Below are 17506 nucleotides of genomic sequence, written 5' to 3'. Positions count from 1 at the left end.
AAAATTGAAAAACTAATTCACGAACCTTATGCTAATATTAGAGATAAGTAAAGCGAATTTTTAAAAAACAGCTAAAAACATTGAATCAAGTACATCAAGAGGACTTCAAATTTGATTGTGGAGCCAACAAAAACCATTGATTTATTGTTTTTGGTATATCAAGGTTTAATTCTAAACCGAATTTTTCAAAAAATTTTTAAAAACCTTTTTCATTGTTATGGCACAAGAACATAACAATATTTTACTAGAAATTTAAAAAGAATTGAAAAACTAATTCACGAATCTTATACTAATATTAGAGATAAGTAAAGCGAATTTTTAAAAAACATTTAAAAACATTGAGTCAAGTACATCAAGAGGACATCAAATTTGATTGTAAAGTAAACAAAAACCATTGATTTATTATTTTTGGTATAACAAGTTTTAATTCAAAACCGAATTTTTCAAAAAACTTTTAAAACCTTTTTAATTGTTATGGCACAAGAACATAACAATGTTTTACTAGAAATTTCAAAAAATTGAAAAAAGAATTCACGAATCTTACGCTAATATTAGAGATAAGTAAAGCGAATTTTTAAAAAACATTTAAAAACATTGAATCAAGTACATTAAGAGGACATTAAATTTTATTGTAAAGCGAACAAAAACAATTGATTTATTACTTTTGCTATAACAAGTTTTAATTCTAAACCGAATTTTTCAAAAAACTTTTAAAACTCTTTTTAATTGTTATGGCACAAGAACATAACAATGTTTTAATAGAAATTTCAAAAAATTGAAAAACTAATTCACGAACCTTATGCTAACATCAGAGGTAAGTAAAGCGAATTTTTAAGAAACATTTAAAAACATTGAATCAAGTACATCAAGAGGACATCAAATTTGATTGTAGAGCGAACAAAGACCATTGATTTATTGTTTTTGGTATAACAAGTTTTAATTCTAAACCGAAATTTTCAAAAAACTTTTAAAACCTTTTTATTTGTTATGGCACAAGAACATAACAATGTTTTACTAGAAATTTAAAAAAAATGAAAAACTAATTCACGAACCTTATGCTAATATCAGAGATAAGTAAATCGAATTTTTAAAAAACATTTAAAAACATTGAATCAAGTACATCAAGAGGACATCAAGTTTGATTGTAGAGCGAACAAAAACCATTGATTTATTTTTTTTGGTAGAACAAGTTCTAATTCTAAACCGAATTTTTCAAAAAACTTTTAAAACCTTTTTAATTGTTATGGCACAAGAACATAACAATGTTTTAATAGAAATTTCAAAAAAATTGAAAAAAGAATTCACGAATCTTACGCTAATATTAGAGATAAGTAAAGCGAATTTTTAAAAAACATTTAAAAACATTGAATCAAGTACATTAAGAGGACATCAAATTTTATTGTAAAGCGAACAAAAACAATTGATTTATTACTTTTGGTATAACAAGTTTTAATTCTAAAACGAATTTTTCAAAAAACTTTTAAAAACCTTTTTAATTTTTATGGCACAAGAACATATCAATGTTTTATTAGAAATTTCAAAAAATTGAAAAACTAATTCACGAATCTTATACTAATATTAGAGATAAGTAAAGCGAATTTTTAAAAAACATTTAAAAACATTGAATCAAGTACATCGAGAGGACATCAATTTTCATCGTAGAGCGAACAAAAACCATTGATTTATTGTTTTTGGTATATCAAGTTTTAATTCTAAAACGAATTTTTAAAAAAACTTTTAAAAACCTTTTTAATTGTTATGGGGCAAGAACATAACAATGTTTTACTATAAATTAAAAAAAAAAAAAAGAAAAACTAATTCAATATTAGAGTCAAGTAGAGCAAAGTTTGAAAAAACATTTAAAAGCATGCAATTTATTATTTTTAGAACATCAAGTTTTCATTGTAGGGCGAACAAAAAGCATTGATTTATTGTTTTTGGTATATCAGGTTTTAATTCTAGAACTAATTTTTCAAAAAACTTTTAAAAACCTTGTTAACTGTTAAGAACGTAATAATGTTTTAATTCTAGAAGTTTAAATAAAATTGAAAAACTAAAGAGTAATCTTTATGCTAATATTAGAGTTAAATAGACTGAATTTTTAAAAAACATTTAAAAACATTCAATTTCTTGTTTTTAGTACATCAAGTTTCTATTCTAGAGCAAACATTTAAAAACACTGGGTTATTATTTTTGTATATCAACATTTACTTACTACTTAAAAAAAAAACCCTTTCTGATTGTTATGGGACATCGACATAACAATCTTTTGGTTCTACAAATTTCATATATAATCGACGATGATATGCAAAAATAATCCAGAACCACATGAATTTTTGTCGTATAAAGCGAATTTTTTTTTAAACATTTAAGAACATTTACTCCCTATTTTGTCACATCCAGTTTTATATTGTACATCTACTTTTTCAATACCATTTAAAAACATTCAATTACTACTTTTGTCACATCAATTGTCGTATTCTATCGCAAGTTTTTCAAAGATTATTTTAAACATCTAATTTTTTTTTGGATCCTCATTTTAAATTTTTGTAACATCCAATGTTTCGACCCCACTAATCTACAACACTGAGAATTATATTATACGTTTTTGAAAAAACCGCGAGCCTGAAAATTAAAATAATTCATTATTTTTTAATGTACCGTGGAAGCAGATGTACAACTAAAATACATTGCTAAAATATGAAGACGTCATTTCAAACGATGTTTTTGTCTGATCTGATGTCTTCACTTATCAAAAATGAACGTAATTTAACAAAATTGTAAAATCTGTTGCTGATAATTAAATATAACCCAGGGAACAATCAAGTTTTGTATTCTAAAGCGATTTTTTCAAAAAAGTTTTTAAAAAACATCTAGTTTTTTTTGCCACATGAATTAATGTGTAGTTTTTTTGGAGCAATTTTTTTAAAAAACATCTAGTTTTTTTGTAAGGATCCATTTTTTTGATTTTTATGGCATTTAACACCAACGTTCTTATTCTCTAAAACTCAAGAAAATTGATAAGTTCAGTCGCCGAACTTTAGTACAGCATTTATACATGACCCACAACGACACAAATGTTGTATTTCTTCTAACGACATTTAGAAACATTCATTAATTATTTTTGTTTCACCAGTTGATTTCAGAGTGATTTTTTCAAACTACATTTAAAACATTTATCTATATTTCTGTCACACCAATTACTCTAGAAACATTCATTTTCTATTTTTTTGAGAACCACATTTATATATATCAGATGACATCCAACAGTAGTACGTTCTAATCTACAACTGAAAATTACATGTATCTATTCTACTCGGTTGACAAATGCATATTTTGAACGTCTTGTGGACCTCATTTCAAAGGATATGTTTTTGTAAACACGTATTTGATAAATGTCTCCACTTACTATAAGAGAGAAAGTAATGTAAAAGTGCTACGTCTTAATAGTAAACTTTATGCTAATCCTTAAAAATTACCCTCCCAGAAGCTCATCACGTTTCCTAGAGTCTCTAGATCTAATTTTTCAACATTTAGTTTTTGTCACATCAACTTTTCTATCTTAAAGTGATATTTTCAACACACACTTACTTATTATTTTTCAGAGTTCCACATTTAGACAGTCACTACTAGCACTTTTTTTCTGCGAAATTTTAAAACTACTTCTACTTTTTCTACGAACACTGAATTCATTATTCGCTATGTGCTTGAAGTCAGTTGTAACACGGCAATCACCTTATCAAAATACTTTGAAGACCTTATTTCAAAGCGTACGTTGTCTGAAACGAGGTCTTCACTTCTTAAATATGAATGTAACTTAAATATATATATATTGTATTTGGCGAGCTAATATATAACTGCCTACAATTCTATTCTAGAGGTAATTTTTCAACCACATCTACTATTTTTTTTTTTTTTTAAATACACGGTAACATCATATGACAGTCAATACTATTCTACAAATCTCAAAATTTAAAACTCCATTCCATCGTTCGCTATGTACCATGACTCGGTTGTAACATTATAAGCATTTAATCACATTTACTATACTCACTGAGAGTGAATGTAATGTAAATGAGTAAATAGCAAACTTACGCTAGAAATTACCCGAAAAAACATCAAGTTTTCTATTCTAGTTATTTTTTTAAAAAACATTTATGTACTATTTTTAAATCCACATTTATATTATATGCCGTCAACACTACTACTTTATTTTCTACACATTGAAATAAATTTGAAAAGTAGGTGTACTTTTTCTAAAATAAGTTAATAATCATTCGCTATGTACCGTTAAAGCTTCAATCACGTTATTAAAACATTTATCGTAAATCTACATCAAGTTTTATAGTCCATGATTAATTTTTCACTAAACATTTATTTACTACTTTTGTCACATCAAGTTTAGTATTCTATGTCGAATTTTTCAAATACATTTAAAACGTTCATTAAGTTTTTTTTTTTTTAATTTCATGACATTCAATGTTTCTATTCTACGAATTTCAAAAAAACCTAAAACTGCATGTACTTTTTTGAGACAACCGAAACAAGATTAAGTTAACACATTACTAACATTGTGAGGATTATTGTCAGTTCAAACTATATCTTTATGCAAATATTTATTTAATAAATGTGTAATATGTCTTACTTTTCACGAAAGTATGTAAAATAAAAGTATAAAGTGTGAATTCTGATCTTAAGCCGATGTATAAATATAATCTACCTTCACCTACTTTGTATGGCTATACCAATTAGAGGGTAGTTTTCGAAATACATTTAGAATTTTAAGTTCCACAAGATTTATTATCATATTACTAAAATACCACGAAGACGTCATTTCAAATTACTTCCCTAAACATCTATTTAATAAATGTTCCAGTTCACGTTTTACTACTACGAATGGATGTAATGGTAAATGTTGAATGTGATGGGCGAATCTTATGCTAATGTTTAAAAATGACTTAGGTCCGTTTACACCACACTTTTAACCACCTGATTAATGGATGTGTGCTATTATTAATTAATAAGGTGGTTAAAGTACGGTGGAAACGGGCCAATGAAACATTCAATTTATGCTATAGCGTATTTTTCAAAAGACATTTATTTATTATTTTTTTTTGTGTCATATTCAACTTTTTTAATTTTTTATGACATGCACCATCGATATAAACCTACGAATTTTAAGAAAATTAAAAATTACGTGTTTTCTTCGCCTGAGGAAAATCAAAGCTTCAATCGCCTAGTATATGCATACTTTTTAATACCCTGTGGAAGCAGTGAAACCATAATTAAGTCAATGTAGATGTTCAACCGAAATTTCATAAACATTCGTTGCATTGGTTTACGATCTTTAAAATCTTATTCTACTTACGTTAACCATTATGAAATATGAATACATAAGCTAAACGACTGTGCTAGGATATCTTACGATTTCCTAGCAACTTTTCCGGTATGACTCGAAGTCTAGTTTGGCTGAGGACATACAGTGATTATATGTCTCTTAAATCTAGACGGTAACCTTAAAAGTATACACATAATTTCACATTGACCAATCATTTCGGATTATAGAGTACCAATTAGATTAGTTAAACCGTTTAGTAATCTTAAAGTATACACATAATTTCACATTGACCAACCATTTCACGGACCACCGAATACATGCGCCAGCAGACACCTAGATGGATTTAAAAATTAGAAAAACATCAAGAAAATGTCAAGTTAAATTTTAGTTTAAACTACCCTGTTATAACAATTGTTTAGTTTATGTATACTCGCGAAACAATTTTGTTTTCATTTAAAGCCTATTTGCAATGGTCAACAAGTTTAAACTTTTCTAGTTGCTGTATTAAAATAAATGATTTTTCTTTATTAACAAGGTATGAAATATTTAACAATGCGGAGCTTAGCTCCGCAAACACTCGTATTTTTAGAATTTTTTTTACCATTAGTAACGGACACACAGGAACATCCATAGTATAAAATGATCACAACATTTACTCTAACATTGTTCGTAACAGGAAACAACGAGAGTAAAATTGAGTATAATCGTAATATTAATATACGGTAATTGAACATTACGGATTGTAAATTTCGTCCGAATGTTTTCTTATTTAGGATTATGCTGACATGAAAAACATGCAACATTCATTTAATCAAGTAAAGATGTCACGGATATAATAGGAAAGAAGATATATTTAAACACATAACAATTAAGAATGAAGAGACATATAGGTTTGAGTTTTTGATTAAAGTTCTACCCTGCATTACATAGCTATACCCGTCGATTGTCCTTAAGTACACTATGACATCACTTAACCTTTGTACGGTTGTCTTTATTCCGCGGGAGCGGAAGTGTTGTTGAGCTGGTCCTGCGACGATGTGGCGGCCAGCTCCTCCATACGCTGGCGGTATATGTAGCTCCGCAGTAGCGCCTCCCGAACGGGTAGCTACTGCGTGAATATATGCTATAGTAGCTGGAGGGAAGTTGCGCTAAGGCCGGCGCCGCTAGCCTGCAGCATTTGAGCCTAGTATAGAATGAACGTCATTTAATACAAAAGAAACATGACCCACAAAAGTGGAGGAAATGAAAATCCACTTTTAGACACGGTGACTCACGAGTAAGAGAGCCTGACCAAGTCGAAGATGTAGCTTCGTAGACTTACTTTTCATTTTATCAGAAACATATTTTAACAAATAAGAGATAAACACCTATTAGTTTCCAAGAAATACCTATAAATGATGTTCACTATCACGGTACTACATGACACAGTACATTTAACAATCATTGACTTGTTACCTTATGGCAGCCATGTTTTTTTAGAAGATGTTCGCAGCAAATATACATTACACAACATTAATACAATTTTTACCACTGTAGATCCCTTACTATCAGAAGTAAACACAATACAATAAAGACATATACATAACAAGTTTTTTCTAATGAGTTTTGAAGCAATGACAAGAAAACACACCTGTCGTTGTTTGATGAAGGCTGCTAGCAGCTGCGGATTAGCTTTCAGTATATTCAATATTTGGAGTTCTTGTTCTGCGGACCGTGGCAACCTTAAAGCGTGAAGTAACTGTTGCAGAGCTTGTCGGCTCTGGAGACTGAAGGTGCTTGTGATGGGGCGAGTAGACTCTTGGGTTTCCCGTACGGGACTTTGACGAATTTGGTCCTGTTGGATTGTCTGGAGATCTGGTTGGCGGATCAAAAGGGGATCAGTTTGCTGGATCATCTGTGGATCGGGTGGTTGGATTATTGGGAGTTCGGGTTGCTGCATTCCCTGGACTCCGTCGGGATAGCCGGGTTGCCATGGCTGAGTCGGCAACAAGTTACCTAAAAACATCAAGGTCCACGTCACCTCGACTCGTCATCGCATATTTTTGTATATTTTTAAAGCTATCCGAATTTCACCGAAATGAGAAATCTTAAGGGAAGCTTACACGTTCAAAACAAGTACTAAAACAATGAAACGTAGTAGCGGCTTTTGCAAAAGGCGCCAATGTCGACGTGGCAGATGCGTCATCCATAAATATATAAAGTCCGCTTATGCAAAAAATGAGAAGTGTATGTTTTGCACCTAGATAGTACAAACCTCCGGCTTACCTTCACTGGTTTCCAAATGCTCCCCTACCACAACCAACTGCGGCGGCGGTGGCGGTGATGGGATGTTCGGATCGGGGACTTCGCCAGCGGGCATGGCCTCCTGCTGAGATTTTGTTTCTTCCTGGCCAGGCTTCATCAACGAAACAAATAAAATCAAGCTATTACTTTTTATTTTTTCGTTTTTAAGACAGTTTTAGCATAATTGCTTCTTCACCACTTACTTCGCGACCCGCAAGTTCAATAAAATGGCGGCCCCACCCTGACGCGCAATGGAAATTTCGGAAACAGAAATCAAGATGGAGGGTTGACCTTCAAACGACTCCTTCATTTTATTGATAAATCAGCCCCTCGTAGAGCAACAGAATAATAAAAAAGTGGCCATTCGTCCGATGGACACGATCAAAATACTTCCTTAGCCAACGCCCAAAAAGTAAAACTAAAAGTTGATCGATGGTCTATAATTCCGAACAAGTTTTTTCCTCGAATAACGACTCCTTCAGTTTATTGATAAATCAGCCGCTCGTTAAGCAGCAGAATAATAAAAAAGTGGCCATTCGTCCGATGGACACGATTACTATACTTCCCTAGCCAACGCCCAGAAAGTAAAACTAAAAGTTATTATTATTATTATTATTATTATTATTATTATTATTAGTTTTGCGTTCGGGCAGAGGCCTAGCCTGTTATGCCCGCGCTACCTAACTACCTAACTAACAAACGAATCCAATTAATTTTATCCATTATAATTATCAAATTTAATTTTGAAATTTGTCACTGTATCAGCTTCAACAATACTGGCTGGTAAGGCGTTCCACGTCTCGAAAACTCTATTGGAAATAAAATGTTGCCTCACTGTGGAGCGGAATTTATCCTTCACTAGTTTAAAACAATGCCCTCTAGTTCTACTAAGTGTATTCAGGGGAAACAAATGCCTGATGGGTGATTGCGGATCTTTAAGCGCCCGAAAAGTTAAAATTAGGTCACCTCTCTTACGCCGATTGGAAAGCGTTGGAAGACCCATCATTACAAGTCTGTCAGCATACTGCGGCCGAATTCTACCAAATGGAATTCTTGTGGCCCTTCTTTGCACAGATTCTAATAGCTCTATATCCCGTTGAAGAATCGGAGACCAGATGTAATTGGCAAACTCAAGAACTGGCCTGACATAACTCTTATAGAGCTTGCTAATGACAGATATATGACTTCTCGCAAATGCTCTCCCCAACAAATACACCATTTTGTTCGCCTTTCTAATAGTACTCAAGACATGTTCAGACCAAGAAAGAGTGGACGTGACAAGTACCCCTAAGTCGACGTGGGAATCAGATTTACACATATCTACACCGTCTATCAAATAGGTATGTTGGGGATTGGCGTTCCCAATGTAAAGAACTCTACATTTTGCAATATTAAGTGGAAGTAACCATTCCGAGCTCCATTTGCATACTTCCAGAAGGTCTTGAGTCAATGCCATCCAGCTATTACTTAAGTTATACAATTTAACATCATCTGCGTACATGGCAAATGAGGACCTCAACCTAAATTTCAAATCGGCTGTATAAACTATGAACAGTAGCGGCCCAAGAACGGATCCCTGCGGCACACCACTTAAAACTTGTACACAGTTACTTAACGCACCACCGACCCTCACTCTGAATGTCCGCTCCGATAAGAAAGCGTCAATCCACTGGTAAAGATTTCCCCTAATACCTAAATGCTGGAGCTTAAACAACAAATGACGCTTGGGCACACGATCAAAAGCTTTAGAGAAATCCAAGTAGATGACATCAACCGAGTTTCCCAAGTCAAGTTCTTTTGTCCAGTCAGAAAGACAACAAAGAAGATTGGATATGATGGATTTTCCCGGGAGGAAACCATGCTGCTCCATTGGTACAAGTTGATGTTCAGTAACAAATTTTAGGATGGATTCATAAATTATTGATTCCATTATCTTAACAACTAACGAAGTCAAACTAACAGGGCGATAATTTGTTGAACAGAACTTGTCCCCTTTTTTAAATATAGGGCGAACTATGGCTATCCTCCAGTCACTCGGTAGAGTTCCCTGGGAGAAGGACTGCTCCATCAGACGACTTAAAGGTTGGGCAAGAGAGTCAGCACAGTTTAGCAAAAGCGAGGCATTAATTTCATCTGGACCAGGCGACTTAGTACATTTTAATTTTTTCAGTTTCGCGCAAACGACCGTTTCTGGAAACTCAACACTGTCAAGATAAAGACCATGACTAGGTCCAGCCAAGCTTGGAAGTATGTTGTTCGGCGCAATCGTGAATGCACTAGAAAAAGTTTGTGCAAAAATCTCAGCCACACTAGCACAATCCTCGATGACATGACCATTTTCATCTTTTAGTTGCGGAGTGGTAACCGAGCCAGATATTTGATTCCGAACATGTTTGTAAAAACGTTTGACGTCATTGTGATCAGCAATGCGTCTCTCATAAGCAATGCGAGCATCCTTAATTGTGGTTAAGAGCCGATTTGAGAACTCTCTGTGAATTTTGTAGTCCGTGTCGCTGCTCGATCGTTTAAACTTCCGCCATAAAGCTCGTTTAGTCCTCACAAGTTTTAAAATCTTTGCAGTTATCCATGGTTTGGTTGAGGATCTTTTTACCGTGATAACAGCGGAATGTTTCGAAACCGTGCTTCGAAGTACATTTTTAAACACCTGCCAGTTTTGTTCAATTGATTGGTCAGAGAGTAAAGTGAACCAATCTAATTTTTTGAGGTCTTCGTTAACAGATTTATAGTCTGTAACAGTTCTCAAAAATGAAACCGTTCTTTCTCTACGAAAGGTACAAATCTGCATATTGACCTTGAGAACTACATGGTCAGAGTTACCAACTGGATCAAGATACTCTAAATTAGCTAGTAAATCATCGTCAGATGTAATAATTAGATCTAGAGTTGAAGGTTGCTGACCGGCTCGATACCTGGTAGGTTGATCTACTAATTGTATTAAGTGATGGGAAAGTAACAAATCAACCAACAATTGCGAAGATCCACTATAGTTATGGGACATCTCTAAAGGCCACTTAACATCCGGCAGATTGAAATCACCAAAGATAAATACCTTATTGTTATTGCTTGCTAGCTCCGACAATGTTTGAAAAAGCAATTTGTCGTCATTCAATACTGAGGAGGGGGGTCTATAAATACATCCTAAAACGAATGTTAAAGTTTTATCCGTAACTTGTAAGAAAAGAGATTCAATATTTTCAGTGTTATAGTTAATAATACTTACGGAATACTTAGACAAAATGTGATCAGCAACATATACACAGACACCACCACCTCTCCGACCGATGCGATCTTGTCTAAAGATATGAAATCCGTCTAATAAGATCAATGCATCAGGGATATCTGGGTCTAGCCAGGTTTCAGATACAAGTAGAAATGAAGGCTGAACATCACGAACAACAGCAACCAGATGATCATATTTTGCTACTAACGACGCCAAATTTGTATAAGCTATCAAGTTGGTCATGAACATGGGAGTGTTAATATTATTTATGCTGTTGAATGTGATATATTACTAGGGGGTGAGGTTGCATTTGTCAGTTCCAAATAAAGGGAGTGAGCTTTTTTAAGCTTTCGTTGTACTTTAAGGCATCGATTTTTTATGCTTTTCTTGGTTAGCGTGGGATAGATTTCATACAACATCTGAATGACTCCTTCCACATCATTGGTAAAACGTTGAACATATTCTATCGGATCTGTAGCTTCGAAAATATTTTGCATAATCTCAGCAATATTGTCAAAATTCAAAGGGAACGGTGAACCTGAATCCTCGATTAATTCCTTTGCAGGAGCTAAAAGTTCTGGTATAGGTGTAAGACTCTCAAGTGAATCGCTTGACCGTAACTTTTTAGGTTGTCTATCTTCACCTAAACTCTTCTGCGAAAAATCCAACGGACCCTCCATAACATCAGGAGAATTGTCACTTGAGGAAGTCACCTGCCTCTTACTACCGGAAGCAGTAGGTTCACTATTAATAGAAGAAGAAGTCGTAAGATTATCTTCCACTGATACCTCTGAAACAGGGTGGTTTCCGTCACCCGGCCTCATTCCCGAAGGAACATTAACAGATAGCTCAGTTGTTTCGTGCGAATTGCTAGCTTTTTCACATTCACTCGCAAGATGGCCAGCCTGTCTGCACTTGAAACAAACATTATCATAACAGTAAAATATTCTATAAGGGGTATTATCATATTTAATTATGAGAGAGGCCGGTAGTTCGATATCGTCATTGGGTTGAACAAAAATTTGTCGACGAAAACTACGTATATGAGCGTAATTTTCACCCTCCAGTCTCGCTTTCAAAAACGACATTGGAGAAACAATGTTAAAGCCAAGCGTTTTAATTTGGTTAATAAACACGTCATGGGGAATCGAAGGGCAGACATTGGATAAGATAATTCTGCGTGCCGGATTTATCAAGCGACGTACCCCAACAATCAGATCATTAATTGATAACTGAGAGTATTTGGTGACAACCTCATCTACTAATGCTACAGAACTAACGTAAATGCAGACTCGGTTATTGGCCAAGCGCGATGCGAATAATATGTTCTTAGGTTCTACAATTTCAGCAATTGCAGATACATAATCTTTTAATTGCAAACCATCGACAGCTGTAACAATAATAGCTTGTTCCTTTGTTGGAAAATCATTAATTTGAGAACTCATATTGTAAACTAAATTGACAGTGATATAGGCAGCCCACAATGTCTCATGACAATTTTTTCCGAGAGCAGTTAAAAGAAATTATCAGCTGAAGTAAACTCACCGATAATCTCCACCTCGACCCTGTGATTTACCTCAAATTGATGTCAACTGCTAATGCAGCTGAACACACTATGCCTCCAACCACAGGATATGCAAGTCAATATATCTAATGCCTCACTTACAAATAATTTCCAATTATTTCCACACAATCGATTAACACTCGAGGAACACACTCCTAACGCTCGCTACGCTAGTCAATTGAAGTTGATCGAACAAGTTTTTTCCTCGAATTTCAAAAAATCTCGCTGTAAAGGTTCTACCGAAGCTTATTTCTTCTATAAATTTTGTTTTATCCACGATACCCCGTTGTGAAAATCGTCAATGGCAGACGAGCCACACCCACGACCGACCCGGGAACAGGAGAAGGCCATCTAAGTATTGCAAAAATCCACGAAAAATACGCAAAATATCACAAAATTTACACTATCTTACAATAAACATCCACCGTACGACCGCAAAATAACAAAATAAAACTTTGTTTAAAGTCCAAATTGTTGTTTTGAAATTTTTTGGTTTTTTTTTTACTTCCAAGCAAAAAAATAAGTAAAAACGCCAACAAATACAAGATATTATAATATACTCACGTTTACCACGAAAGTACAACACTGTTCAGACTCACTTTTCTTTTCTTCTTCTCTGATGGTACACATTTTTGCTCCATAAGTGTCGAAGTTGAGTTTAGATAACGCGAAAGTTAAAACAAGTTTAAACCGAACGGTATTTTCATCACCGAAATGGAGAGCACAGCCAGATCGTACAGCCATTTCTCCATTTCCGTGATAAACTGGTCGTAGCTTTCCCGTGACGTCATTCCGGCTCAACGTCTGGGCCTCAACTCAGCCTGGATATAATGCGTTTACGTATGTTTTTGCTGGATTGCGCAACATAATAAATCCATTTTTTTGACCGTCAATGTCAATAAGGGCGTTAGCTGTTATTCCAGGGACTACAGAATTGCGCAATGTAATAAATCAATTTTTTGTATGACTGTCATTCTCATTATGACTATGGGCGTTAACTTTTACTCTTGAGGCAAGTCTACCATCGCTTTAAACGGATTTACATTGTCTAAGGGGGCTTTTGGTGCTCCTCTTAGAGCAATTTTCGTACTAGCCAAATCGGTCCATATGTTTTGGTCTGACTGTTCAAGCTTAGGTCGACAAGCCCTGTCTGGGGCTACGTTCAGAAAGCGACATGCAACAAAGCCAATTCGATATAGACTTCAGCAGACTTCTCACAGCAGAGATCTTTGCTCTCGCTTCATGCACATAGAGTCTATAATCGAACTACCTTTCGGACGGTTATTACGACTTGCACGCTGGAACTGCGAAACCTGGGCGTCACCAAGTCGATGCCTGTCTCTTTCCAAGCCACAGGTCTCAGTTCCAACGGCAGGCAACAGATATATAGAGAATTGTGCTAACCTGAGTGGTGTTCAATTCGGAAGCGACGAGTGAGAGACCGGACTCCTTCTGCTTCCTCGCCGCGCGCTTGGCGCGACGCTTCAGCTTCATCAGCAACTTCAACTTGGCACAGTAGGGGACGACGCAGAGTTCAGATTCACAGTCTCGGTTTCGCTTGGCATGGTAACAGCAAAGGGCCAGCAGCTGACGACAGGAATTGCAGTCTCTCTTGGGTGTTCTGGTGCACATCTGGAAGTGCACCACGGTACTCTTCATTTCATCACAATCTGGATTTTGGCAATCCGGTTCCGAACACGTACAGGCATGCAAAAACCTGTGATAGGCCTTGATGATCTTCAACTTTCTTATTTTCTTACACAGGATACCACCAGCACGGATCTTGGGGGTGTGGTCCCCGTAAGAATCCATGTCTTCACTGACTGACGCCACCACCTGCAAAGAGCAGAATCGAACTTGTCTGGGCTTTCCCGGGGGCGTTTGCCCAGGTGACTTGTTGCTGACTGGGCGCAGATTTATTGAATATGGCGCTACTTACCTATTTAATTTGACAATAATATTAATGAGCCGTGCTGAGGTCTGCCAAATTGGTGCATTTGGTGGACTTTTAGCTCAGGAATCACTTGGTGTGCATCATGTTGATGCATCTTGCCTGTAGTTTGAGAAACTTGCCCGTCCCCCCTCGCTGACCCCCTGGCCCAGCCACTAGATAACATTTCAGCTATCAGGGCGTGCAGGGCCGGCTTCAGGGAGTAATTAAAATTTTTTACGCATCTACAGATTCAGATACCACACAAATTGCGAAAATAGACACTATTTTGGTTATTGAAACAAAAAAACTGCTCGTTTGAAGTGCGTCACTCACACAAATGTATATATTTCGTTCGATTTTGTTCTATGTCTGCGATCACCGACGTAAAAAATTAGTAGTTCAAATTAAATTTTGTTTTGTTATTAATAAAAGTCGCTTGGACACTGAAGCGAACTACGTTTTTGTGTCATTTACTGAAGTTTTTCATATATTATTATTTTACGTATGTTTTTTTTTATAATATGCGAACTATTTTGTGAGGGGGTCAGAATTAGTTCCAAAGCAAAAAAGTGTTCAAGGTTACTTATGTCACAAGAAAAAATAATCGACGGTTGCAATCACTATCATTTCACCTTATGCAACTCAACATACAGTAGATAGGTGTTAGAAAACGTCAAATTAAAGCAGCAAATAAACATAAAGATAGCAAAAAGTGTGCACCTCGATTTGCGTGAGATAACGTTACGAAATTCAAATATATACAGCTGGTTTAAAAAAAAAATGGGACAATTGACATGAACGTCATATTCCCATTCCTTTCCATTAATCTATGAGAACCTGATTTGTCTTGTCCCGTTGTTAGTGAAACCAGCTGTACATTTTTGTATCTCATCGTTTTTAAATGTTTGTTTTACAAATGAAATTATCAGTTGATAACAGCGGACAGATAGGTCTCTGTTTTCGGCAGCTGTTCTGTAAAAGTTATTACCTATTACTTTATTGTCAGTACTACTGTGGTTTTAAATTTTATAAAACAATAAGAACACAAGATGAATACAGGGTGTTATTGAAAGGTACGTATAACAAAAAGGACAATTTTTCGCGAAGTCTAAGAAGTCGGAAAAACTTATGTTGTGTTATCAAAATTATAAGAGAAAAATTAACCCTTATTCAACCTTTTTAGACGCTACTGAAGGATAAATAGGTAAAATTAATTTATTTTATTTTAGTAAATCGTAGCAACTGTAACAACAAAATTTTTGTCAAGACTAAATGTTGCTACAACAACGAATTTGGATATAAATTTTAATAATTTTTATCTCTAAAAAGAGAACACTTTTACCTGAACTTTTTTAACTTTTAGCACCTATACTTCGAAACCAACTGCCGATTTTATTTTGTACAGGTTGTATATTTAAATTTCCCTCTCTTCTATTGATAGATTATCGTCTAATTTCGCGAATCGACGAATTTTCGGGTTCTATTTAAATTCGTTCTATGTACGATAACCAAATGTCAACTAGATTTGTTTTTAATGGGAATCCCAGCTGTTTATTGACATTTTAAAAGAGAATAAAATTAGATGTCAAAAACAGAAAACTAATTAACAAAAAAATTGCCAGTAAGTAGACAGTAAATAGGAATTATAAACTTATTAAAAGTTTAGTCTGTGTCATCAGCACCTTCATTTTCATCGTCTAATGTGCAATCCTCATTATCAGTCAACTTCCTTCTCCATTGGCGCCAAATTTGAAACAAAAACCTTCGCAGCTGTTTTAAGAAATAGCTTCGGATATTTAACTGGATAGCCCCCGGCGATTAATTAACTAACAATTAACAGTAAACAGATCACGATCAATATATTTTTCATTTACTTCCTTAACATGGCTCGATTTAATTCTAGAACGCATTTATTTCCTATCATAGCCTTAGGATTTTGTACAAATCCATGTTAAATTAGAAAAACTACTGTAAACTATCGCTGTTAGCTATATATACTAAAACAAAAACGTTTCGTTTTGGGGTTGAAATAATACTCACTTAAATAGTGCGACAATGGCAAAAACTGTCATTACCCACCTTCCCCTATATATTTCTCGTTATTTTGAATTCGAATGGGGTGTGGAATACATTTGCGAGTTGTAGATTTTTTGTATAATTAATAAAGCCCGTGAACAGGCTTTCTACAAATTATTCCAGCCCCACTGCCTGTACGGGGCACAGGAATCTGAACCCGGCCCTGCATACGTTCTATCAGTAGTTTATAGAGTTGGTCTATTTTGCCCCAATTTTTTTAAGGCTCCAGATTTAATCTAGAGCAACACTGTAACTGAAATAAGAGTTTTAACCGGTTATATTTTCTCTATATTGAATTTACTAGCCAAATTTCGCCCTGAAAGTTCAAATCTCATCGCTCTTGCGTAGGTGTCACATCGTCAATGTCGCGTTAGAACGAAATTCCCGGCTTATTTAGCGTAATTTTAGGGTAATTTAGAGTAAAACTCCCACAAATAACGAAATTTACGTCTCATTAGTCTTTTTTCAGTTTTTCAGTAAAAAAGTTCCGGTCGTCGACCTTCCGTCTTCTAACCTCAAAATTTGACGCACTTTAGCAGAAGTCTTCGTCAAAATGCGACGCATTCAGGGCAATTTCGGCTCCAGGGATCCCGAGGAGGATCGCAAGAAGAGCAGGGAGTCCGTTTTAGCGAATCTAGTGTTGTTTTGTTCCATCGTGGTCATAATACGGGTGGGTGAGTATCTTGCCACGTTTTAATGTTTCGTCGTGTTAATACGTTTATTGCAGCCCCAGTAGTCGTAAATAGTTTCTCGGCGTGATAAGTGCGTTTGTTGCAGCCCCCATTATCGTAAGCAGCATATAAACCATGCCTGAGTACCTCACTTCCTTGTCTCTATGTTGGTGAAAAATCAGGACTGAATGTTGTGATGTGATAAAGTTTTATACATTTTTCATTATTTGTATGGCCTGTATAGTTGTAAACTATTGGAATGAAATAAATTCGTGGAGTCAATGAGTGTGTTTTATACATAGATTAGATTTGGCGTTTTCCTTAGTCGAGAGGATAACTGAGGATTTAATGTGTAAACTATTTTTTTCAAATATTGTTTATTTCTCTTTTATATAATACT

At 34.9% G+C, this 17506-nt stretch overlaps 1 protein-coding gene and 1 long non-coding RNA gene across 8 annotated transcripts; one reads left to right on the top strand and one right to left on the bottom strand.

Annotated features, from left to right (window-relative positions):
* Nucleotides 1-6171: 6171 nt before the first annotated feature.
* Nucleotides 6172-14616, bottom strand: LOC135126087 (histone acetyltransferase p300-like). Of its 2 annotated transcripts, none has more exons than XM_064051900.1 (5): nt 14366-14616; nt 13831-14282; nt 7604-7733; nt 6969-7333; nt 6172-6521 (listed from the first exon to the last, which is right to left on the bottom strand). In XM_064051900.1, the coding sequence occupies exons 2-5, from the start codon at nt 14236-14238 to the stop codon at nt 6462-6464; spliced, it is 963 nt and encodes a 320-aa protein (XP_063907970.1). In that variant the 5' UTR covers nt 14239-14282; nt 14366-14616; the 3' UTR covers nt 6172-6461. The 2 variants fall into 2 exon arrangements, with proteins under 2 accessions (XP_063907970.1, XP_063907962.1); XM_064051892.1 differs by having other exon boundaries at nt 13831-14262; nt 14366-14614.
* A 726-nt stretch (nt 14617-15342) lies between these two features.
* On the top strand, nt 15343-17388 carry LOC135126070 (uncharacterized). 6 transcript variants are annotated; one of them, XR_010280003.1, is made up of 3 exons: nt 15343-15432; nt 16905-17109; nt 17163-17388. It is a non-coding gene; the product is annotated as an uncharacterized LOC135126070 (long non-coding RNA). The 6 variants fall into 6 exon arrangements; XR_010280004.1 differs by lacking the exon at nt 15343-15432 and adding an exon at nt 15963-15980; XR_010280000.1 differs by lacking the exon at nt 15343-15432 and adding an exon at nt 16613-16854 and having other exon boundaries at nt 16894-17109.
* The last annotated feature ends 118 nt before the right edge of the window (nt 17389-17506 follow it).

The sequence above is a fragment of the Zophobas morio genome, unplaced genomic scaffold, assembly GCF_036711695.1.
Source record: "Zophobas morio isolate AGI-343-1 ecotype UQ-CSIRO unplaced genomic scaffold, CSIRO_AGI_Zmor_V1 ptg000002l, whole genome shotgun sequence".
Classification (NCBI taxonomy): domain Eukaryota; kingdom Metazoa; phylum Arthropoda; class Insecta; order Coleoptera; family Tenebrionidae; genus Zophobas; species Zophobas morio.
Note: the sequence above shows the minus strand (reverse complement) of the source record. Positions and strands in the feature narration are given on the sequence as shown.